The sequence below is a fragment of the Pristiophorus japonicus genome, chromosome 9 (assembly GCF_044704955.1).
Source record: "Pristiophorus japonicus isolate sPriJap1 chromosome 9, sPriJap1.hap1, whole genome shotgun sequence".
NCBI lineage: Eukaryota > Metazoa > Chordata > Chondrichthyes > Pristiophoridae > Pristiophorus > Pristiophorus japonicus.
The window spans coordinates 155,659,532-155,679,901 of NC_091985.1; the positions used below are offsets into that span (position 1 = coordinate 155,659,532).

The following is a 20,370-nucleotide window of genomic DNA, read 5'->3' on the forward strand; positions in this document are numbered from 1 at the left end:
TCAATTCCAACTGGCCTTAATGGGGCGTGGATTTTAATGGATGTACTTTGTTTTTGCAATAAAATTGATAATCACGGAATGGTAATTGAGCATTCAGTGCAATCGTCTGCCTTTCCTATCGGAAAGGAGTAAGCTGTTCTGAGATGATCCAATCTTGCTTAAAGCTAACAACTGTGCAATTCTGCGGGCGATACCAAGCAACACTGAATGTGGAACCGTGACAGAAGCAGCACTCCCGTGAAATCCTTATTACTGTTGGGAAAGAAACACATTTAAGAAGCAAGGTTTGTCAAGAAAAGCCAAGATAGCCAGCTGTAATGTATGCGTCTGTGAGGATGCTCACAGGTTAGTGGAGCTGTTGACACCATCTTGTCGTCCGGAGAAGACAGGTGTCCCCAATGGAGTGCTCTCTATGCGGGAGTCCTCCCTTTATTTATTGGGGACTTGGCCTGGAGGGTGGTGCACAGAGCAGTCCCATGCAATCGGTTTTTAAGTCGGTTCACGGACTCCCAGGCCGCCTGAAATTTCTGCGGTCTCGAGGAGTCCGTGTTCCATGTGTACACTGAATGTACGAGGTTGCAGCCCCTCTTCCAATATTTGAAGGGGCTGCTCCTCAAATTCTGCTGCACTTCAGTCCCACACTCCTGATCTTTGGGCACCCTGTGCGGAGGGGAGCGGGTAGGTCCGAGGGCCTCCTCGTAGGACTGCTCCTGGACACGGCTAAGGGGGCCATCAGCCGGTCCAGGCAGCGGGTGGTCGAGGGGGTCGTTCAGCCTGACTGCCTGCCTCTCGTCCGCGGTTACATCCGAGCCAGGGTGTCCCTGGAGATGGAGCACGCGGTGTCCACCAGTATGCTCGCGGCCTTCCACGAGAGGTGGGCACCGGAGGGACTGGAGTGCATCATTTCAACAGGGAACAGAATTTTAATTTGATTTTGTTTGACAAAGGTTCCCTTTATGTTGAATCATTAATTTGTGTCTTTGGTGCCCTCAAAAAAAACCCCAAAAAACAAAAAATAAAACAAGGGAGCACTTGAATGAAAGTTTCTGGAGTGAGACCCTCCCCTTTAATCAGGGGGCACTTGATTATAGTTTGTACAAATATAGTGGTAGAGCTGTTGAATGACGCACCATTTTGCTGTCCGGAGGAGGCGAGTGTCCCCAATGGAGTGCTCTCTACGCGGGAGTCCTCCCTCTATGTATTGGGGACTTGGCCTGGAGGGTGTTGCACGGAGCAGTCCTGTGCAATAAGTTTTTATGTCAGTTCACGGACTGCCAGGCCGCCTGTAATTTCTGCAGTCTGGAGGAGTACATGTTCCATGTTTTTATTGAATGTGCGAGGTTGCAGCCCCATGTTCCATTATTTAAAGGGGCTGTTCCTCAAATTCTGGTTGCACTTCAGTCCCACACTCCTGATCTTTGGGCACCCTGTGCGGAGGGGAGCAAACAGGTCGGAAGGCCTCCTCGTAGGACTGCTCCTGGGCATGGCCAAGAGGGACATCAGCCGGTCCAGGCAGCGGGCGGTCGAGGGGGTCATTCAGCCCGACTGCCTGCCTCTCTTCCGCGGTTACATCCGAGCCAGGGTGTCCCTGGAGATGGAGCACGCGGTGTCCACCGGTACACTCGCGGCCTTCCGCGAGAGGTGGGCATTGGAGGGACTGGAGTGCATCATCACCCCCGGCAACCAAATTTTAATTTGATCCCATAATGTAAAAAGTTTAATTGGTTTAATTTGTCGATGTTAGTGTCCTTTTTAAGGGGGGCACTTGATTTAGAGTTTTCACAAAAATAGTTGCAGAGCTGTTGAGCTAAGAGTGGCTGAGCCAGTCATGTGATGTTCACAAGGCTCAATAAAACCCCAGCTAGTTGTATTCGGAGGATCCACGATGAGGCAGGTGGTTGTGAGCCTGGTGGATGAACTGGTTATGTGTAGTGTGATTGTTAAACCTTTGCTAATAAACCAACTCATTCTTAATAGCAATATGTTGCTATGAATTCTTAAGCAAAGAACCCATGAAGCAAATACATTCCACGGGAATGAGTTTAGAAGCAAAGTACTGTGGATGTTGGAATTCTGAAACAAATAAACATTAAAGGCTGGAAATACTCAGCAGGGCAGGCAGTATCCATGGAGAGAGAAACAGAGTTCACGTTTCGAGTCAACTACTTTTTGTCCCCCCACTCCCTCCCCGTTACTTAGTAACTGCTCAGACAGCATTTGACTGAGAATGGCATCAAGAAGCCCTAGTAAAATTGGAGTCAATGAAAATCAGGGGGAAAACTCTCCACTGGCTGGAGTGATACCTAGCACAAAGGAAGATGGTTGTGGTTGTTGGAGGCCAATCATCACAGCCCCAGGACATCGCTGCAGGAGTTCCTCAGGGCAGTGTCCTAGGCCCAACCATCTTCAGCTGCTTCATCAATGACCTTCCCTCCATCATAAGGTGAGAAGTGGGGATGTTTGTTGATGACTGCACAGTGTTCCGTTCCATTCTCAACTCCTCAGATAATGAAGCAGTCCATGCCTGCATGCAGCAAGAACTGGATGACATTGAAGCTTGGACTGATAAGTGACAAGTAACATTCACGCCACACAAGTGCCAGGCAATGACTATCTCCAACAAGCGAGAGTTTAATTCCCGTCCCTTGACATTCAATGGCATTACCATCACTGAATCCCCCACCATCAACATCCTGGGGGTTACCTTTGACCAGAAACTTAACTGGACCAGCCACATAAATACTGTGGTTACTGGTGCAGGTCAGAGGCTGGGTATTCTGCGGCGAGTGTCTCACCTCCTGATTCCCCAAAGCCTTTCCACCATCTACAAGGCACAAGCCAGGAGTGCGATGGAATACTCTCCACTTGCCTGGATGAGTGAAGCTCCAACAACACTCAAGAAGCTCGACACCATCCAGGCCAAAGCAGGCCGCTTGATTGCCACCATTTCCATCACCTTCACTCCCTCCACCACCAGCGCACCGTGGCTGCAGCCTGTACCATCTACAAGATGCACTGCAGCAACTCGCCAAGGCTTCTTCGGCAGCACCTCCCAAACCCGCGACCTCGACCAACTAGAAGGACAAGGGCAACAGGTGCATGGGAACACCACCACCTGCAACTTCCCCTCCAAGTCACACACCATCCTGACTTGGAAATATATCGGCCGTTCCTTCATCGTCACTGGATCAAAATCCTGGAGCTTCTTACCCAACAGCACTTTGGGAGTACCTTCACCACATGGACTGCAGCGGTTGAAGGCGGCGTTTCACCACCTTCTCAACGGCAATTAGAGATGGGCAATAAATGCCGGCCGTGCCAGCGATGCCCACATCTCGGGAACGCATTAAAAAAATACGACAAAGAACAAACAGGAGAGTAATCTCTCCTCCCCCCGCAATCACACCCCCCACATTCTATCTCCCCTCCACTGTGATCTCTTGCTCCTCTCTGTCATGCTCCGAGACAGCTCCCCCCCCGCCTCCCACAACCCTGATGATCTCCATTGCCGGTGGCCGTCCCAGTGGTCTCCGGCTGCTGCCTCGTACCGCACTCCTTCCTGCCTGGCAGCCTCTCAATCTGGCTCGCTGCCAGGCAGGTAAGAAATTAAAGAATTCTAATGAGGTCCTGCCATTAAATTTGGCAGGGCCTTCGCCTTCCCGGTATGTCCAGGTTTCCCGGCCGCTGATAGATGCCCCTGCTCCCTCCCCATCTCCCAGTAAATGTCGGGGCCTAAGTATTAGTTTGACTTACGCACAAGGAAGGGAAAGGGGGCATAACAGAAGAACAGAAGAATTAGGAGCAGGAGTCGGCCATTCGGTCCCTCGAGCCTACTGCAGCATTCCATAAGATCATGGCTGATCTTCTACCTCAACTCCACTTGCCTGCACTATCCCCATAGCCCTTGATTCCCTTAATATTCAAAAAATTATTGATCTCTGTCTTGAACATACTCAAAGACTGAGCCTCCACAGCCCTCTGGGGTAGAGAATTCCAAAAATTCACCACCCTCTGAGTGAAAAAGTTTCTCCTCATCTCAGTCCTAAATGTCTGACCCCTTATTCTGAGACTGTGAACCCCTGGTTCTAGACTCCCCAGCCAGGGGCAACATCCTCCCTACATCTACCCTGTCAAGCCCTGTAAGAATTCTGTATGTTTCAATGAGATCATCTCCTATTCTTCTAAACGCTAGAGAATATCGGCCTAGTCTACTCAATCTCACTTGATAGGATAATCCCCCCATCCCTGGACTCCCAGAGGCAGTTTCAGCCTGGGTGACCCCATTGATACAGACACTCTGACAGGCACTGCTCTGTTCTATAGTCCTTAAAGAGGAAGTAACTGAAAATAAAAATACAATTCCATGATAAAGTCCAGTCGGACTTTCTCTAAGAAACACTGCGACCCATTTACTAACACTAATAAACTAATGACACTGTATGTTAAGGAATGTCCTGGAGATAATGTTTTGCTTATAACTAGTTCTTAATCCTTTACTAACTGCCACATTGTGAGGTACTTACAAGTGCGCTTAGCCTCGTTATTCCTTGGGAGCTGTAGCAATTACGTCCATTGCTGACGCTAATGTTCGGTTCAGATGCTCGGCAGATTAGCTGCCTGTGGCTGCTCCCGGCCTTATAGTAGGTCAGGAACATGCTGTGCACTTGCTATCCCTTCTTAGCCCTCTCTGCTCAGAGGTAATTACTCTTTAAAGCAATTGGTAGATGGTTTAGAGGGGATTTGAGGCGAAATTTCTTCACCCAGAGGGTGGTGGGGGTCTGGGACTCACTGCTTGAAAGGATGGTAGAGGCAGAAACCCTCACCACATTTTAAAAATACTTGGATGCACACTTGAAGTGCCGTAACCTACAGGACTATGGACCCAGAGCTGGAAAGTGGGATTAGGCTGGATAGCTCTTGGTCGGCCGGCGCGGACACGATGGGCCGAAATGGCCCCCTTCCGTGCTGTAAATTTCTATGGTTCTATGATTCTACGCTCTTTTTCAAGCTCAAATGCATGAGTTCCAGTCGTATTGAAGGATAATTATTCTTAAATACACATCAATCACTACTTTCATTTGTCCTTCGATATTAATTATAGGTAGTATTTCTTTCACTTTAGTGTTCCAACAAACTGGTTGAACTACTGGAACCTTCACTCCCTCCACCACCGGCGCACCGTGGCTGCAGTGTGTACCGTCTACAAGATGCACTGCAGCAACTCGCCAAGGCTTCTTCGGCAGCACCTCCCAAACCCGTGACCTCTGCCACCTAGTAGGACAAGGGCAGCAGGCACATGGGAACACCACCACCTCCACGTTCCCCTCCAAGTCACACACCATCCTGACTTGGAAATATATTGGCCATTCCTTCATCGTCGCTGGGTAAAATCCTGGAACTCTCTCCCTAACAGCACTGTGGAAGTACCTTGACCATACGGACTGCAGCGGTTCAAGAAGGCGGCTCACCACCACCTTCTCAAGGGCAATTAGGGATGGGCAATAAATACTGGCCTTGCCAGCGATGCCCACATTGCAGGAACTAATAAAATAAAGACTTGTCTCTCCTATCTGTGGAAGACTTTATGTTGGTTTAAAGGCTCCTTAGGCATTGTCAGTAAATGCCAAAGTAAAAATGATTAATTAACGTCTAATCCTATAAGAAAGCAACTGGCTAGCAATGACCAGCTGGTACCATCTTATTAATAAAATAACAGAGTGATAATGACAGCATGACAAAAAAATAAACATTTTAATTTAACACTAAGATCCATTGATTTATATCACTGCGGCCATCTCAAGAAAGCAAGGATGTCTTATCGCGTACAAGAGTGCTTTGAAATAGGAGCAACACATTATTGCAATTTATGCCACCTAGTAAGTCCAGTTCCGGTTTTTGCTTGTAATTGCTTTCTCAGTTTGACTTCTTTTTCAGGGTTCACATTTTGTATTTCTATTTTATCTCATCTCGAGGGTCTATTGCACTTATACAAAGCTGACTGACTCAATAACTCGCTCCCCACCCTAAAATGATTTTCCTCGATTCAATTATTAGGTATCAAATATAGCCCCTTTCACAACCTCAGGATGTCGCAAAGCCAGGATGTTACAACCAATGAAGTACATTTTGGAGTGTAGTCACTGTTGTAATGTGGGAAACACAGCAGCCAATTTGCGCACAGCAAGCTCCCACAAACAACAGTGTGATAATGATCAGATAATGTGTTTTTTTAGTTGTTATGTATTTAACCACTTGCCATCTGTATTACATTACCACCAGAGGGCCTACCTGTTGTAGTCCCAAGGGATCCCAACATCCCTTGGGAGCACGGTATATAAGCAGGCCACCCACGAGGTACCTGCACTCTGGAATTGCAATAAAGGATCACACTTGCTCATTGTACACAGTACTCAGTTTCATCCCTTATTATGAATATAACATTAGTGACGTTGGTTGTGGGATGAATGTTGGTCAGGACACTGGGAGAGCTCCCCTGCTCTTCTTCGAATAACGCTACGGGATCTTTTACATCCACTTGAGAGGACAAACATCTTATCTGAAAGACAGCACCTCCGATAGCAACACTCAGCACGGCACTGGAGCATCAGCCTAGATTATGGGCTCAAGACTCTGGACTGGGACTTGAACCCACAACCTTCTGACCTGGAGGCAAGAGGGCTACCCACTGAGCCACGGCTATAAAGTGCACTTGTATATTGATACACTGTTAGCTTCGCACTACTCCTAGAATTAAATGGCAGTGATTGTTCTAAAGCTATCTAGCTAGACTCTAAGGTCTTAGAGAATGGTTTCAGTTCAATTCAGTTTGCAAATCCTTTCTAAATCAATCCAAATTGTTTAAGCATCCTTCAGTTCAGTGGCAGAGGAAATAGTTGTCTCACTTCCAAGTTTCTATTTTTAATCGTCCTCAAATGAGCAAACCCTATTTGTGGTTCAGTCAGCTGAACTGGGATTCTTCATTTCATGCCTGGCTTTGCAGTTGTTTCAAATGTAATGGTGTAATGTATGCACCCGTGAGCATTCTCACAGGTTTGTAGAGCTATTGATCCATGGCCTTCCGTGAGAGATGGGCATCGGAGGGACTGGAGTGCAGCATCACCCCCGGCAACCAAATGTTAATTTGAACCATTATTGTTAAAAGTTAATTTGTTTAATGTGTCGGTTTTGGTGCCCCCCCCAGCCACTTTAATCAGGGGGCACTTGATTCAAATTTGATTTACAGGTGCAACGAAAATAGTTGTAGAGCAGTTGAGTTGGGAGTGGCTTAGCCAGTCACGTGATGTTCACAAGACTCAATAAAACCCCAGCCAGTTGGGTTCAGGGGATCCACGATGAGGCAGGTGGTTGTGAGTCTGCTGGATGAACTGGTAATGTGTAGTGTGATTGTTAAACCTTTGCTCATAAACCAACTAGTTCTTAATAGCAATGTGTTGCTATGAATTCTGAAGCACAGAACACATGAAGCAGATTCCTTATCCCTGCAGGAAGTGAAGGGTTCAGAGTATTTGAAATTGCTTTGTGCTGTTTGTTCATAACAGCCTACAGGAATGAGGAGAGCAGTGGAGTGGGAAATGGGTAACTTACTGCACTGCAACAATGCTTTCATTCTGCTCTCTGACCTGGATGTAGCTTTTCAGCCTTTTGGATGTTTTTAACCATTTGAGTGCTTTGTCAATTGTTTGGTTATTTTCTTCGTTTGTGTTATTGCATGTCTGGGTGTGACATCGGCACCTACACGGATTCAGTGGTGTAGATGGCCTTTTGTGGGACTATCTTCCAACCCACGACCTCTACCACCTAGAGGGACAAGGGTAGAAGATGCCTGGGAACACCACTACCTCCAAGCTCCCCTCCAAGTTACACGCCATCCTGACTTGGATATTGTAATGTATTTGCTTTGTGGGTTCTTTGCTTAAGAATTCATAGCAACACCTTGCTATTAAAAACTAGTTGGTTTATTAACAAAGGTTTAACAATCACACTACACTCACAACTGTGTACCTCATTGTGGATGACCTCGACCCAACTGGCTGGGGTTTTATTGAGTCTTGTGAACATCACGTGACTGGCTAAGCCACTCACAATGCAGCAGCTCCACAAACCTGTGAGCATACGCACAAGTGCATATGTTTCAGATATATGTTGCCTTTCCTTCATCATTACTGGGTCAAAATCCTGGAAGTCTCTACCTGACAGTGCTGTGGGAGTACCTTCACCACATGGACTGCAGTGGTTCAAGAAGTAGGTCCACCACCATCTTCTAAAGGCCAACTAGGAATGGGCAATAAATGCCGATCTTGCCCGTGATGCCCAATTAAAAAAGAATTGCATCATTCTGCCTTGTATCTAATTGTATGTCAGCATGACCATGGGGTCTTTTGCATGTGTACTTCTTCGATCTCTCTGTAGAGGGACCGAGGAAACACTTGGTGAGACCTGGCCCCATAAGCCACTGCATTTCTCAGTAAGGTGAACCTATGGAACAGCAATCATGTTCAGTTCCCAGCAATGCCAGGGATCAAACCTGAGACCTTTACGGTCAGTATGTTTCAGTACCACACCGAGTGGTGTATTTACCCACCCAATCATTCAACAACAACAAGTATTTATATAGTGCCTTTAATGTCGTGAAACATTCTGAGGTGCTTCACAGGAGTATTATCAGACAAAATTTTGACACCGAGCCGCATAAGTAGAAATTAGTACAGGTGGTCAAAAGCTTGGTCAAAGAGGTAGGTTTTAAGGAGCCTCTTGAAGGAAGAAAGGGAGATAGGAGGCAGAGCAGTTTAGGCAGGGAGTTCCAGAGCTAGGGACCTAGGCAACAGAAGGCATGGCCACTAATGGATAAGTGACTATAATGACGGATGCTCAAGAAGGCAGAATTAGAGGAGCGCAGACATCTCAGGAGCTTGTGGGGCTGGAGGAGATTACAAAGATAGGGAGCGGTGAGGCCATGGAGGGATTTGAAAATAAGGATGAGAATTTTGAAATCGGAAGCCAATGTAGGTCAGCGGACGCCGTAATCGTGACCATCTTCAAAAAAAGGGACAAGTCCGACTGCGGTAACTACGGAGGAATCTCCCTGCTGTCGGCCACAGGAAAAATCATTGTAAGAATCCTCCTCAGTCGCCTTATCCCTGTGGCTGAAGAGCTCCTCCCAGAGTCGCAATGCCGATTCCATCCACTAAGGGATACAATGGATATGATCTTCACCGCGCGACAACTGCAAGAGAAATGCAGGGAACAGCACCAACCCTTGTACATGGCCTTCATTGACCTCACAAAGGCCTTTGACACTGTCAACCGTGAGGGACTATGGAACGTCCTCCTCTGTTTCGGCTGCCCTCAAAAGTTTGTCACCATCCTCTGTCTGTCCACGATGACATGCAAGCCATCATCCTGACCAATGGATCCACCACAGACCCGGGGTCAAGCAAGGCTGCGTCATTGCGCCAAAGCTCTTCTCGATCCTTCTCACTGCAATGCTCCACCTCACACTCAACAAGCTCCCCGATGGAGTGAAACTAAACTATGGAACAGATGGGAATCTGTTCAACCTCTGTCGCCTCCAGGCCAGATTCAAGTTCGTCCCATCCTCTGTCATTGAACCACAGTACGCAGACGACGCTTGTGTCAGCGCACACTCGGAAGACGAACTCTAAGCCATCATCAACACCTTCATCGAGGCGTACGAGAGCATGCGCCTTACACTAAACATCCGGAAGACAAAGGTCCTCCACCAACCTACCCCCGCCACACAGTACACCCCCCCTGCAATTATCAAAATCCACGACGAGGCCTTGGATAACGTGGACCATTTTCCATACCTCGGGAGCCTACTGTCAGCAAGACCAGACATCAACGACGAGATCCAACACCGCCTCCAGTGTACCAGCACAGCCTTCGGTCGCCTAAGGAAGAGAGTGTTTGAAGACCAGGACCTCAAATCCGGCACCAAGCTCATGGTCTACAGGGCTATAGTGATGCCCACCCTCCTATATGGCTCAGAGACTATATACAGCAGACATCTCAAAGTACTGGAGAAGTACCACCAGCACTACTTCCGCAAGATCCTGCGAATGCATTGGAAGGATAGATGCACCAACGTCAGTGTTCTCACTCAGGCCAACATCCCCAGCATCGAAGCGCTGACCACACTCGACCAGCTCCGTTGGGAGGGCCACATCGTCCGCATGCCTGACACGAGACTCCCAAAGCAAGCGCTCTACTCGGCAAGCGAGCCCCAAATGAGCAGAGGAAATAATTCAAGGACACCCTCAAAGCCTCCTTGACGAAGTGTAACACCCCCACCGACTCCTGGGAATCCCTGGTCCACGACCACCCAAAGTGGAGGAAGAGCATCCAGGAGGGTGCTGAGCACCTCGACTCCCATCGCCGAGAACAATCAGAAACCAAGCGCAGACAGCGGAAGGACCGTGCGTCAACCCAGTCTATCTGACCACCCTTTCCTTCAACCACTCTCTGCCCCACCTGTGACAGAGACTGTAGGTCCCGCATTGGACTCCTCAGTCACCTGAGAACTCACTTTTAGAGTGGAAGCTAGTTATCCTCGACTCTGAGGGGCTGCCTATGATGATGATGGGTGAATAGGACTTGGTGCAAGTTAGGACACGAGCAGCCGAGTTTTGGATTTCAGATAGCAGCCTAACCTAATCAGGCTTTCAGAGGCTCCATCTGTCTACATAGGAACATAAGAAATAGGAGCAGGAGTTGGCCATATGGCCCCTCAAGCCTGCTCCGCCATTTAATACGATCATGGCTGATCCGATCATGGACTCAGGTACTCTTCCCTGCCCGTTCCCCATAACCCCGTAATCCAGACTTCCTGACTTCCCAGTTTCTCAGTACATTGTATGAGCTTTTGCCTCAATGGTGCACTAATGACAGCTAGTCAATCAGTGGAAAGAGCGTGCGGCAAACCAGTCCCACCCTCCCTTACTCTCAATGACTATCTGTCCCACCTGTGACAGGGACTGTGGCTCTCATTTTGGACTGTTTCAGTCACCAAAGGACTCATGCTAAGAGTGGAAGCAAGTCTTCCTCGATTCCGAGGGACTGCCGATGATGATGATGGTATCCCTGAGAATTGCTGGAAATCCGTAGGGTAGATCTTGAGCTTGCTCGGCAGTGTGAAACGGGTGATAGTGAATTGGCAGCCCCTTTTACACCTCTCCCATCGACTCCGACGGGAATGAAATTTGGGAGGGATTGGGTGGGTTGCCGATTTGCGATCACCCATTTTACACTGTTGCACAAACCCAAGATCCCCAGCCTTGTGTGGAGAAATCAGTTGAGTGTAGGATAAGGGCGAGCTACGATGGGCCTCATTCAGAACGGTCTCTTGGGATAACATACTGGAGGCCACTGGCACCTGTGGGGCTGTGCCACACCATGAATCACTGGGTTTAGAAGAAAATGTGAATTTGTGTTGGGGGAGGGGTGGGGAAGTGGGGAAAGCCATGATGATAAAGACAAGAGATTGCTGCCTAATATCAAATGTTTAAAAAAATTAGTAAATTTACTGCATATTCATGCGGTTAAGATTTAGCTAATCAGTTGGCTCGAGAATATTGAGGGAGGAGCAAGTGGCCTTTGACATTAGCAAACGATATACAGAGAACATAAGAACATAATAAATAGGAGCAGGAGTAGGCCATTTGGCCCCTCGAGCCTGCTCCGCCATTCCATAAGATCATGGCTGATCTGATCTTAGCCTCAACACCACTTCCCTGCCTGCTCCCCATAACCCTTGACTCCCTTATCCTTAAAAAATCTGTCTATATCCACCTTAAATATATTCAGCGCCTCCACTGCACTCTGGGGCAGAGAATTCCAAAGATTCATTACCCTCTGAGAGAAGAAATTCCTCTTCATTTCCATTTTAAATGGGCGATCCCTTATTCTGAAACGATGCCCCCTAGTTCTAGATGCCCCCACGAGGGGAGACATCCTCTCTGCATCTACCCTGTCAAGCCCCCTCAAAATCTTATACGTTTCAATAAGATCTGCTCTCATTCTTCTGAACTCTAGTGAGTATAGGCCAAACCTGCTCAATTTTTCTTCATAAGACAACCCCTTCATCTCAGGTATTCATCATCAGAGGAATTATTTAATTGAAAAAACTTCACAGCAGTGAATTGAACTTTGCATCATTGTATAGAGTGAATATGCAACTGGTTGTGATTGTTCGAGAGCTAACTAGCTAGACTCTAAGGTCTTAGGGGATACTATGAAACATTAGGAGAGCAGGTCTGAGGTCCATTGAACACGTACTAAAATCTCAACAATGGCTGTGAGCTCAAGTTCCAGATTTGTAATGATCCTGAGGGAATGGACTGTGGGAAGATGGAGTTATGGCCCCTCCCACCCCATGGAAGCTGGCTTTAAAAGGCAAAATCCAGAAGGTTCTCTTGAGAGGGAGATATCGAAGGTGTTGTTGCTGACTTGAATCACCATTGAGTTTTTATTCATTGTTCCCAGTTCTATATCCATGACTAACCCCCGCCCCCCCCCGCCACCATCGTGGGGGTGTCAATATTGAGGCCATTATTTCAGTGAGCGAGTGGAAAATCTGCAGAATAGGTTCCTTGGGGAGACGATGGAAGCAGAAAGTGTTGAGTCTGTCAAATGCAGATTTCTTTCAGAAAATAATATTTAGGGATACATCAAACAAATTAATTTGAGGCATGACACATGGTGAGTGCAGCATGTTTGGGACAAACAAGTGCCTTTGCACCTCTGGTTCCCAAAGCTCGCCACCACTGGGGTTTCCTGTGTGTCAGGTCTGCGTCTGTTGTAGAACCAATGATCAAAATTGATTGCTGTGATTGGTCAACGACTCCACTATTGTATCATGTGACTCCCAGGATGGGAGGAGGTGAATTAAATGCACGGTCTTTTTACATAGAAACATAGAAAATAGGTGCAGGAGTAGGCCACTTGGCGCTTCGAGCCTGCACCGCCATTCAATAAGATCATGGCTGATCATTCCCTCAGTACCCCTTTCCTGCTTTCTCTCCATACCCCTTGATCCCCTGAGCCATAAGGGCTATATCTAACTCCCTCTTGAATATATCCAATGTACTGGCATCAACAACTCTCTGCGGCAGAGAATTCCACAGGTTAACAACTCTCTGAGTGAAGAAGTTTCTCATCTCAGTCCTAAATGTCCTACCCCTTACCCTAAGACTATGTTCTCTGGTTCTGGACTTTCCCAACATCGGGAACATTCTTCCCACATCTAACCTGTCCAGTCCCGTCAGAATCTTATACGTTTCTATGAGATCCCCTCTCATCCTTCTAAACTCCAGTGAATAAAGGCCCAGTTGATCCAGTCTCTCCTCATATGACAGTCCAGCCATCCCTGGAATTAGTCTGGTGAACTTTCGCTGCACTCCCTCAATAGCCAGAACGTCTTTCCTCAGATTAGGAGACCAAAACTGAACACAATATTCCAGGTGAGGCCTCACCAAGGCTCTGTACAACTGCAGTAAGACCTCCCTGCTCCTATACTCAAATCCCCTAGCTATGAAGGCCAACATACCATTTGCCTTCTTCACCGCCTGCTGTACCTGCATGCCAACCTTCAATGACTGATGAACCATGACACCCAGGTCTCAGACGTTGCACTAATCTGCCGCCATTCAGATAATTTTCTGCTTTCGTGTTTTTGCCCCCAAAATGGATAACCTCACATTTATCCACATTATACTGCATCTGCCATTCATCGAGCAATCCCTATGTTTTTATGTTGCTGTGAGAGCACAGAACACGGACAGCCCTCGTCACAGGAGCAAGCCAGCAGCTGACTGTAGATGGCAGTGAGGTGCTGGTGGTGTGCTTGCTCAGAGTGAGGGACATCCTGCTAATGTGCAGAGGGTACAGCAGACATAAAGGAGGGATGATGAAACATAGAAAATAGGTGCAGGAGTAGGCCATTCGGCCCTTCGAGCCTGTACCGCCATTCAATAAGATCATAGCTGATCATTCCCTCAGTACCCCCTTCCTGCTTTCTGTCCATACCCCGTGTACAAAGGGCATGAACGCAATGTCATTCACCACGAACTATCAATATTAATGACTTGGATGAAGGGACCGAGTGTAATGTAGCCAAGTTTGTTGATGATACAAAGATGGGTGGGAAAGCAAATTGTGAGGAGGACACAAACAAATCTGCAAAGGGATATAGACAGACTAAGTGAATAGGCAAAAATCTGGTAGATGGAGTACAATGTGGGAAAATGTGAGGTTATCCACTTTTGCAGAAAAATTGGAAAAGCAAATTATAATTTAAATGGAGAAAAATTACAAAGTGCTGCAGCACAGAGGGACCTGGGGGTCCTTGTGCATGAAACACAAAAAGTTAGCATGCAGGTACAGCAAGTAATCAGGAAGGCAAATGGAATGTTGGCCTTTATTGCAAGGGGGATAGAGTATAAAAGCAGAGAAGTCCTGCTACAACTGTACAGGATATTGGTGAGGCCACACCTGGAGTACTGCGTGCAGTTTTGGTCTCCGTATTTAAGGAAGGATATACTTACATTGGAGGCTGTTCAGAGAAGGTTCACTAGGTTGATTCTGGAGATAAGGGGGTTGTCTTATGAAAATAGGTTGAGTAGGTTGGGCCTCTATTCATTGGAATTCAGAAGAATGAGAGGTGATCTTATCGAAACATATAAGATAATGAGGGGGCTCGACAAAGTGGATGCAGAGAGGATATTTCCACTCATAGGCGAAACTAAAACTAGGGGACATACTCTTAGAATAAGGGGCTACCCATTTATATCTGAGATAAGGAGGAATTTCTTCTCTCAGAGGGTTATAAATCTATGGAATTTTCTGCCCCAGAAAGCTATGGAGGCTGGGTCATTGAATATATTTAAGGTGGAGGTAGACAGATTTTTGAGTGATAATGGAGTAAAGGGTTATGGGGAGCGGGCAGGGAAGTGGAGCTGAGTCCATGATCAGATCAGCCATGATCTTATTAAATGGTGGAGCAGGCTCGAGGGGCCCAATGGCCTACTCCTGTTCCTATTTCTTATGCTCTTATGTAACTCTTGGAAGGATATCTAGGAGAAGGGGTAAGACCTGTAGAGAGGTGCAAATGTGACCACTGGGAGTAACCTGAGGTCGCTGTGTATTGGTTTCTGGACCAGTGTCTGACCTGGGGAGGGGGTCAAAATTCGGTCCTGCTGTTTTTGGCCTCGCACACTCATCCTCGGGCACCAACAGAGCGGCATGTCAGGAGGCCGACCGAATTTCTCGGCGAGATGAAAAAAATGTTTCCGACACTTTCCCTCACCCACATTTCCCCAGTGGTCCCATCAATACATAAAGGCTAAAATAAAATAAACATAACCACATACCTTGATCCCTGGGCGCTCCCGGCCCGGGATCCCCCGATATCCCGCCACCTTTCCCAGGCTGTACGGACACCTGCCTGTAAAGCCACCATACTCACCGAATATCGCAGCGGCGGCGGAAAGGGGGCGTAGCTCGCTCGATGATGTCACCACGTGGGTGGTGGCCAAGCGCGCAGCGGTACGCCTTGGCGCCGCCCCCCATCGCCCAACTAAATTTCCTGTGAGCCCAGAAACCCGGTCACCGCCGATGGTAAGCACTTAGCCACCCGTTAGCCGCTCCTCTCCAGCGGTAACGGGTGACGTTAGAAATGGAATTCCGACCCCCGGGTGTTTTAGTAGCTTTACCAACAGCATAACTGAGCTGAATTGATCCAGTAACTTTCTGGAATAATAAATATTGTTGAGAAATATTAGAGCATGTCAAAGTGGGGGATTGGAAAAAAATGTAGGTAAGAATTGATTGCCTGTCATCACACACACATAACACTGACAACGTTACACAGATCGCTATTACAACTTCAGTCTCCAAGGTCCTTGGAACTCAATGAAACTACAGATAAGTTATGCTGCAGCTGAACATACTCATGACATAATATCCATTCATCCAATGTATGCTGCTGTCCTTGTCGAAACAAGAGATCCCTTGCGACAGGAAGAGGCATTGAGAAACAGAAATAAGCAGGCTACAGTAAAGATTATACCGTCTCTCGGATGAGATGTTAAACCGAGGCTCCGTCTGCTCTCTCAGGTGGACATAAAAGATCCCATGGCACTATTTTGAAGAAGAGCAGGTGTCCTGGCCAAAATTTATCCCTCAATCAACATAACAAATACAGATTATCTGGTAATTATCACATTGTTGTTTGTGGGAGCTTGCTGTGCACAACTTGACTGCCGTGTTTCCCACATTACAACAGTGACTACACTCCAAAAGTACTACACTGGCTGTAAAATGCTTTGAGACGTCCGGTGCTCATGAAAGGAGCTATATAAATGCAAGTCTTTCTTCTTTCTTTACAGTCAGAGAGTCCAGGGAAGGTCTGAACCCCATCAAAGAGAGAAGGGACGAGCAACTCCTGCTCATTTGTACAGTCCTACCCATAGATCTTTATTGTGTCAATGACTGCGTTGGAGGAGATCCAAAGCAGGGATTGTGTTGTATTGCTAAGAATGGCTTGTTCTGTCTGTGCATATTTATCATAGAATCTTACAGCACAGAAGGAGGCCATTCGGCCCATCGTGCCTCTGCCTGCTCTTTGAAAGAGCTATCCAATTAGTCCTGCTCCCCTACTCTTTCCTCATAGCCCTGCAAGTTTATCCTTTTCAAGTATTTATCCAATTCCCTTTTGACAGCTACTATTGAATCTGCTTCCACCGCCCTTTCAGGCAGGGCATTCCAGATCACAACAACGCGCTGTGTAAAAAAAAAATTCTTCTCATCTTCCTCCTGGTTCTTTAGAGTTTATTCTCTTGAGTTTAGAAGAATGAGAGGTGATCTCATTGAAACATACAAAATTCTTACAGGGTTTGACAGGGTAGATGCAGGGAGGGGAGTCCTCATGGCTGGGGAGTCTAGAGTCAGGGGTCACAGTCTCAGAATAAGGGGTCGGCCATTTCGGTGAGATGAGAGAGAAACTTCTTCACTCAGAGGGTGCTGAATCTTTGGAATTCTCTACCCCAGAGGGCTGTGGAGGCTCAGTCTTTGAGTATATTCAAGACAGAGATCGATAGATTTTTGGATACTAAGGGAATCAAGGGATATGGGGATAGTGCAGGAAAGTGGAGTTGAGGTAGAAGATCAGCCATGATCTTATTGAATGGCAGAGCAGGTTCGAGGGGCCGAATGGCCGACTTCTGTTCCTATTTCTAATGTTCTTATGTTATTTTGTCATTTATTTTAAATCTTTGTCCTTTGGCTACCAACCATCCTCCAGTGGAAACAGTTTCTCCCTATCTATGCTAGCAAAACCCGTCATCAATTTGAACACCTCTGTTAAGTTTCCCCTTAACATTCTGTGTTCTAAGGTGAGCAAACCCAGCGTCTCTAGTCTCTTGGGTACTCATCTTGTGCCATCTCGGCGTCCCTCAGGTAAGAACTGCAGAAGCAGCAAGTCAGTCCCTCGCAACGTCGGGACTTAGCACAGCACTCTGCAGCACAACATGAAGCAGGTAGCAGCTCGCACTAGTTAGGCCACAGCTAGAGTACTGTGTGCAGTTTTGGTCACCAGCTCGAGATTTTCCCATGTTCAGCCGGCCGAGTGCCCTAAGAGAGGTGTGTAACGCCTCCCTTAGCGCTCCGCCCCACACGCAGGGCCCAGCTGATGAATTTTGCTGGCTGAGACGCAAACTGTTCCCAGGTGCACGCTTTACCGCCCCGTCGCCATTACCGGCCTGAAATCTGCAAAGCCGAAAATTCAGCCGCTAGAGCTTGAAACTGTTTTTGTCGCCACGTATAGATTTCCTTTATGCGGTTAGACATCACAACGTATTGCTTACCCTTTAACTTGTAATATGCGAGGTGACCAGCCATGATCATCCTCATTGACTCCTTGGTGCAAACTCTAGCTCCATTTGGGAAGAAGATTGATCGCTTTGCCCTGTGCTTGGCCGCCAAGTCGACGATCCTTCCAATAGTTGGGGATTGATGGCTTTTTGCTGGGCTTTTCCCGGCACTCGAGGACTCAGCACATTCAGAGTTACTTTTCTCCTCCCTACTATTTCCTAACGCAACACCATCTGCAAATACAAAATAAAACAAATTGCCTAATTAATGCAAATTATTTTCTTACCCCGTAGCCCGTATAGGAAAGCCTTTTTGACGTCTTTCTTCACTGTTAATAAATTTCAACCAAATGAATCATAGAATCATGCCGCACAGAAGGAGGCCATCCGGCTCAATCGAGACTGTGCCTGCTCTTTGCAAGAACTAGCCAATTAGTTCCACTCCCCTACTCTTTCCCCATAGCCCTGCAAATCTTTCCCATTCAAGTATATATCCCCTTTTGAAAGTTACTATTGAATCCACCTCCATCACCCTTTCAGGCAGTGCATTCCTGATCATTAAAACTCGCTGTGTAACACAAATTCTCAGAAAAGTCACATTAAGCAGAAATCTAAATTACGCATCCCTTGAAGAGAATAAAAATAAAATACCAAGCAATTCTAAACTAACATTGGAAAAAAACGGTCAGAACAAGTGGTTGACCAAATCGACACGTGTTCAAGCATAAGCCTGGAGGACTGGGCACCAGGCTATTTATCCTACATGAAGAATCCTCGGGAGTACAAGAAACAAGGGCCAACCAAACCTAAACTAAACACCCAGGAAGAACTGGCAAAAAGAAAATGAATCGGCGATACTCTTCCCTCTTAAACCGTGACCATATACACCCTCTGGAAGGAGTGAAGGAAAACATTTTCCTTTATTCATAAATATTTTGCAGCGACTTTGTATCTGTCGTGTCGCACAAAGGAGCCATACCTCAAAAGTGTTACATAAAAACATAAGAACTAGGAGCAGGAGTAGACCATATGGCCCCTTGAGCCTGCTTCACCATTTATTATGATCATGGCTGATCCGATCATGGACTCAGGTCCACTTCCCCGCCCGCTCCCCATAACCCCTTATTCCTTTATCTGTTAAGAAGCTGTTTATCCCTGTCTTAAATTTATTCAGTGTCCCAGCTTCCACAGTTTTCTCAGGCAGCAAATTCCACAAATCCACAACCCTCTGAGAGAAGAAATTTCTCCTCATCTCTGTTTTAAATGGGCGGCCTCTTATTCTAAGATCATGCCCTCTAGTTTTAGTCTCCCCCATCAGTGCAAACATCCTCTCTGCATCCACCTTTTCAAGCCCCCTATAATCTTATACGTTTCGATAAGATCACCTCTCATTCTTCTGAATTCCAATGAGTAAAGGCCCAACCTACTCAACCTTTCCTCATAAGTCAACCCCCTCATCCCTGGAATCAACCTAGTGAACCTTCTCTGAACTGCCTCCAAAGCAAGTATATCCTTTCGTAAAAATGGAAACTAAAACTGCACGCAGTACTCCAGGTGTGGCCTCACCAATACCCTGTACAAATGTAGCAAGACTTCCCTGCTTTTATACTCCATCCCCTTTGCAGTAAAGGCCAAGATTCCATTGGCCTTCCTGATCACTTGCTGTACCTGCATACTATCCTTTTGTGTCTCATGCACAAGTACCCCCAGGTCCCGCTGTACTGCAGCACTTTGCAATCTTTCTCCATTTAAATAATAACTTGCTATTTGATTTTTTTCTGCCAAAGTGCATGACCTCACACTTTCCAACATTATACTCCATCCGACATTTTTTTGCCCACTCACTTAGCCTGTCTGTGTCCTTTTGCAGATTTTTTGTGTTCTCCTCACACATTGCTTTCTCTCTCATCTTTGTATCGTCGGCAAACTTGGCTACGTTACACTCAGTCCCTTCCTCCAAGCCGTTAATATAGATTGTAAATAGTGGGGTCCCAACTCAGGGTGTCACACCTCCCAACTGTCACATGTATAAGGCAAATTATCGTGATTGGTTCAAATAAGCACTTAAGCTACCAAATGCACGATTGACAAAACGTAAACAAATCATAAAGGATCAATGAGGAATGAGCAACCAGCTGAAAACCAAGCACTCACATCCTTGCATGTTTTTCAAAGCTACCATTCACAACCAGGTATCACAAAAGAAACGTTACAGGGACACCCTCAAAGCCTCCCTGAAAAAGTGCAACATCCCCACTGACACCTGGGAGTCCCTGGCCAAAGACCGCCCTAAGTGGAGGAAGAGCATCCGGGAGGGCGCTGAGCACCTCGAGTCTCATTGCCGAGAGCATGCAGAAACCAAGCGCAGGCAGTGGAAAGAGCGTGCGGCAAACCAGACTCCCCGCCCACCCTTTCCCTCAACAACTATCTGTCCCCCCTGTGACAGGGGCTGTGGTTCTCGTAT

The 20,370-nt window shown here is 47.0% G+C and overlaps 1 protein-coding gene across 1 annotated transcript in view; it reads right to left on the minus strand.

The window, feature by feature from the left end:
* LOC139273941 (interphotoreceptor matrix proteoglycan 1) overlaps positions 1–20,070 on the minus strand; it is a 128,995-nt gene extending 108,925 nt beyond the window's left edge. Inside the window, exons 1-2 of the mRNA XM_070891014.1 lie at positions 20,061–20,070; positions 17,901–18,140 (exon numbers count right to left, since the gene is read on the minus strand). Coding sequence (XP_070747115.1) covers positions 17,901–18,140; positions 20,061–20,070 — 250 coding nt within the window. The remainder of the gene's footprint in view (positions 1–17,900; positions 18,141–20,060) is intronic.
* Positions 20,071–20,370: the final 300 nt, after the last annotated feature.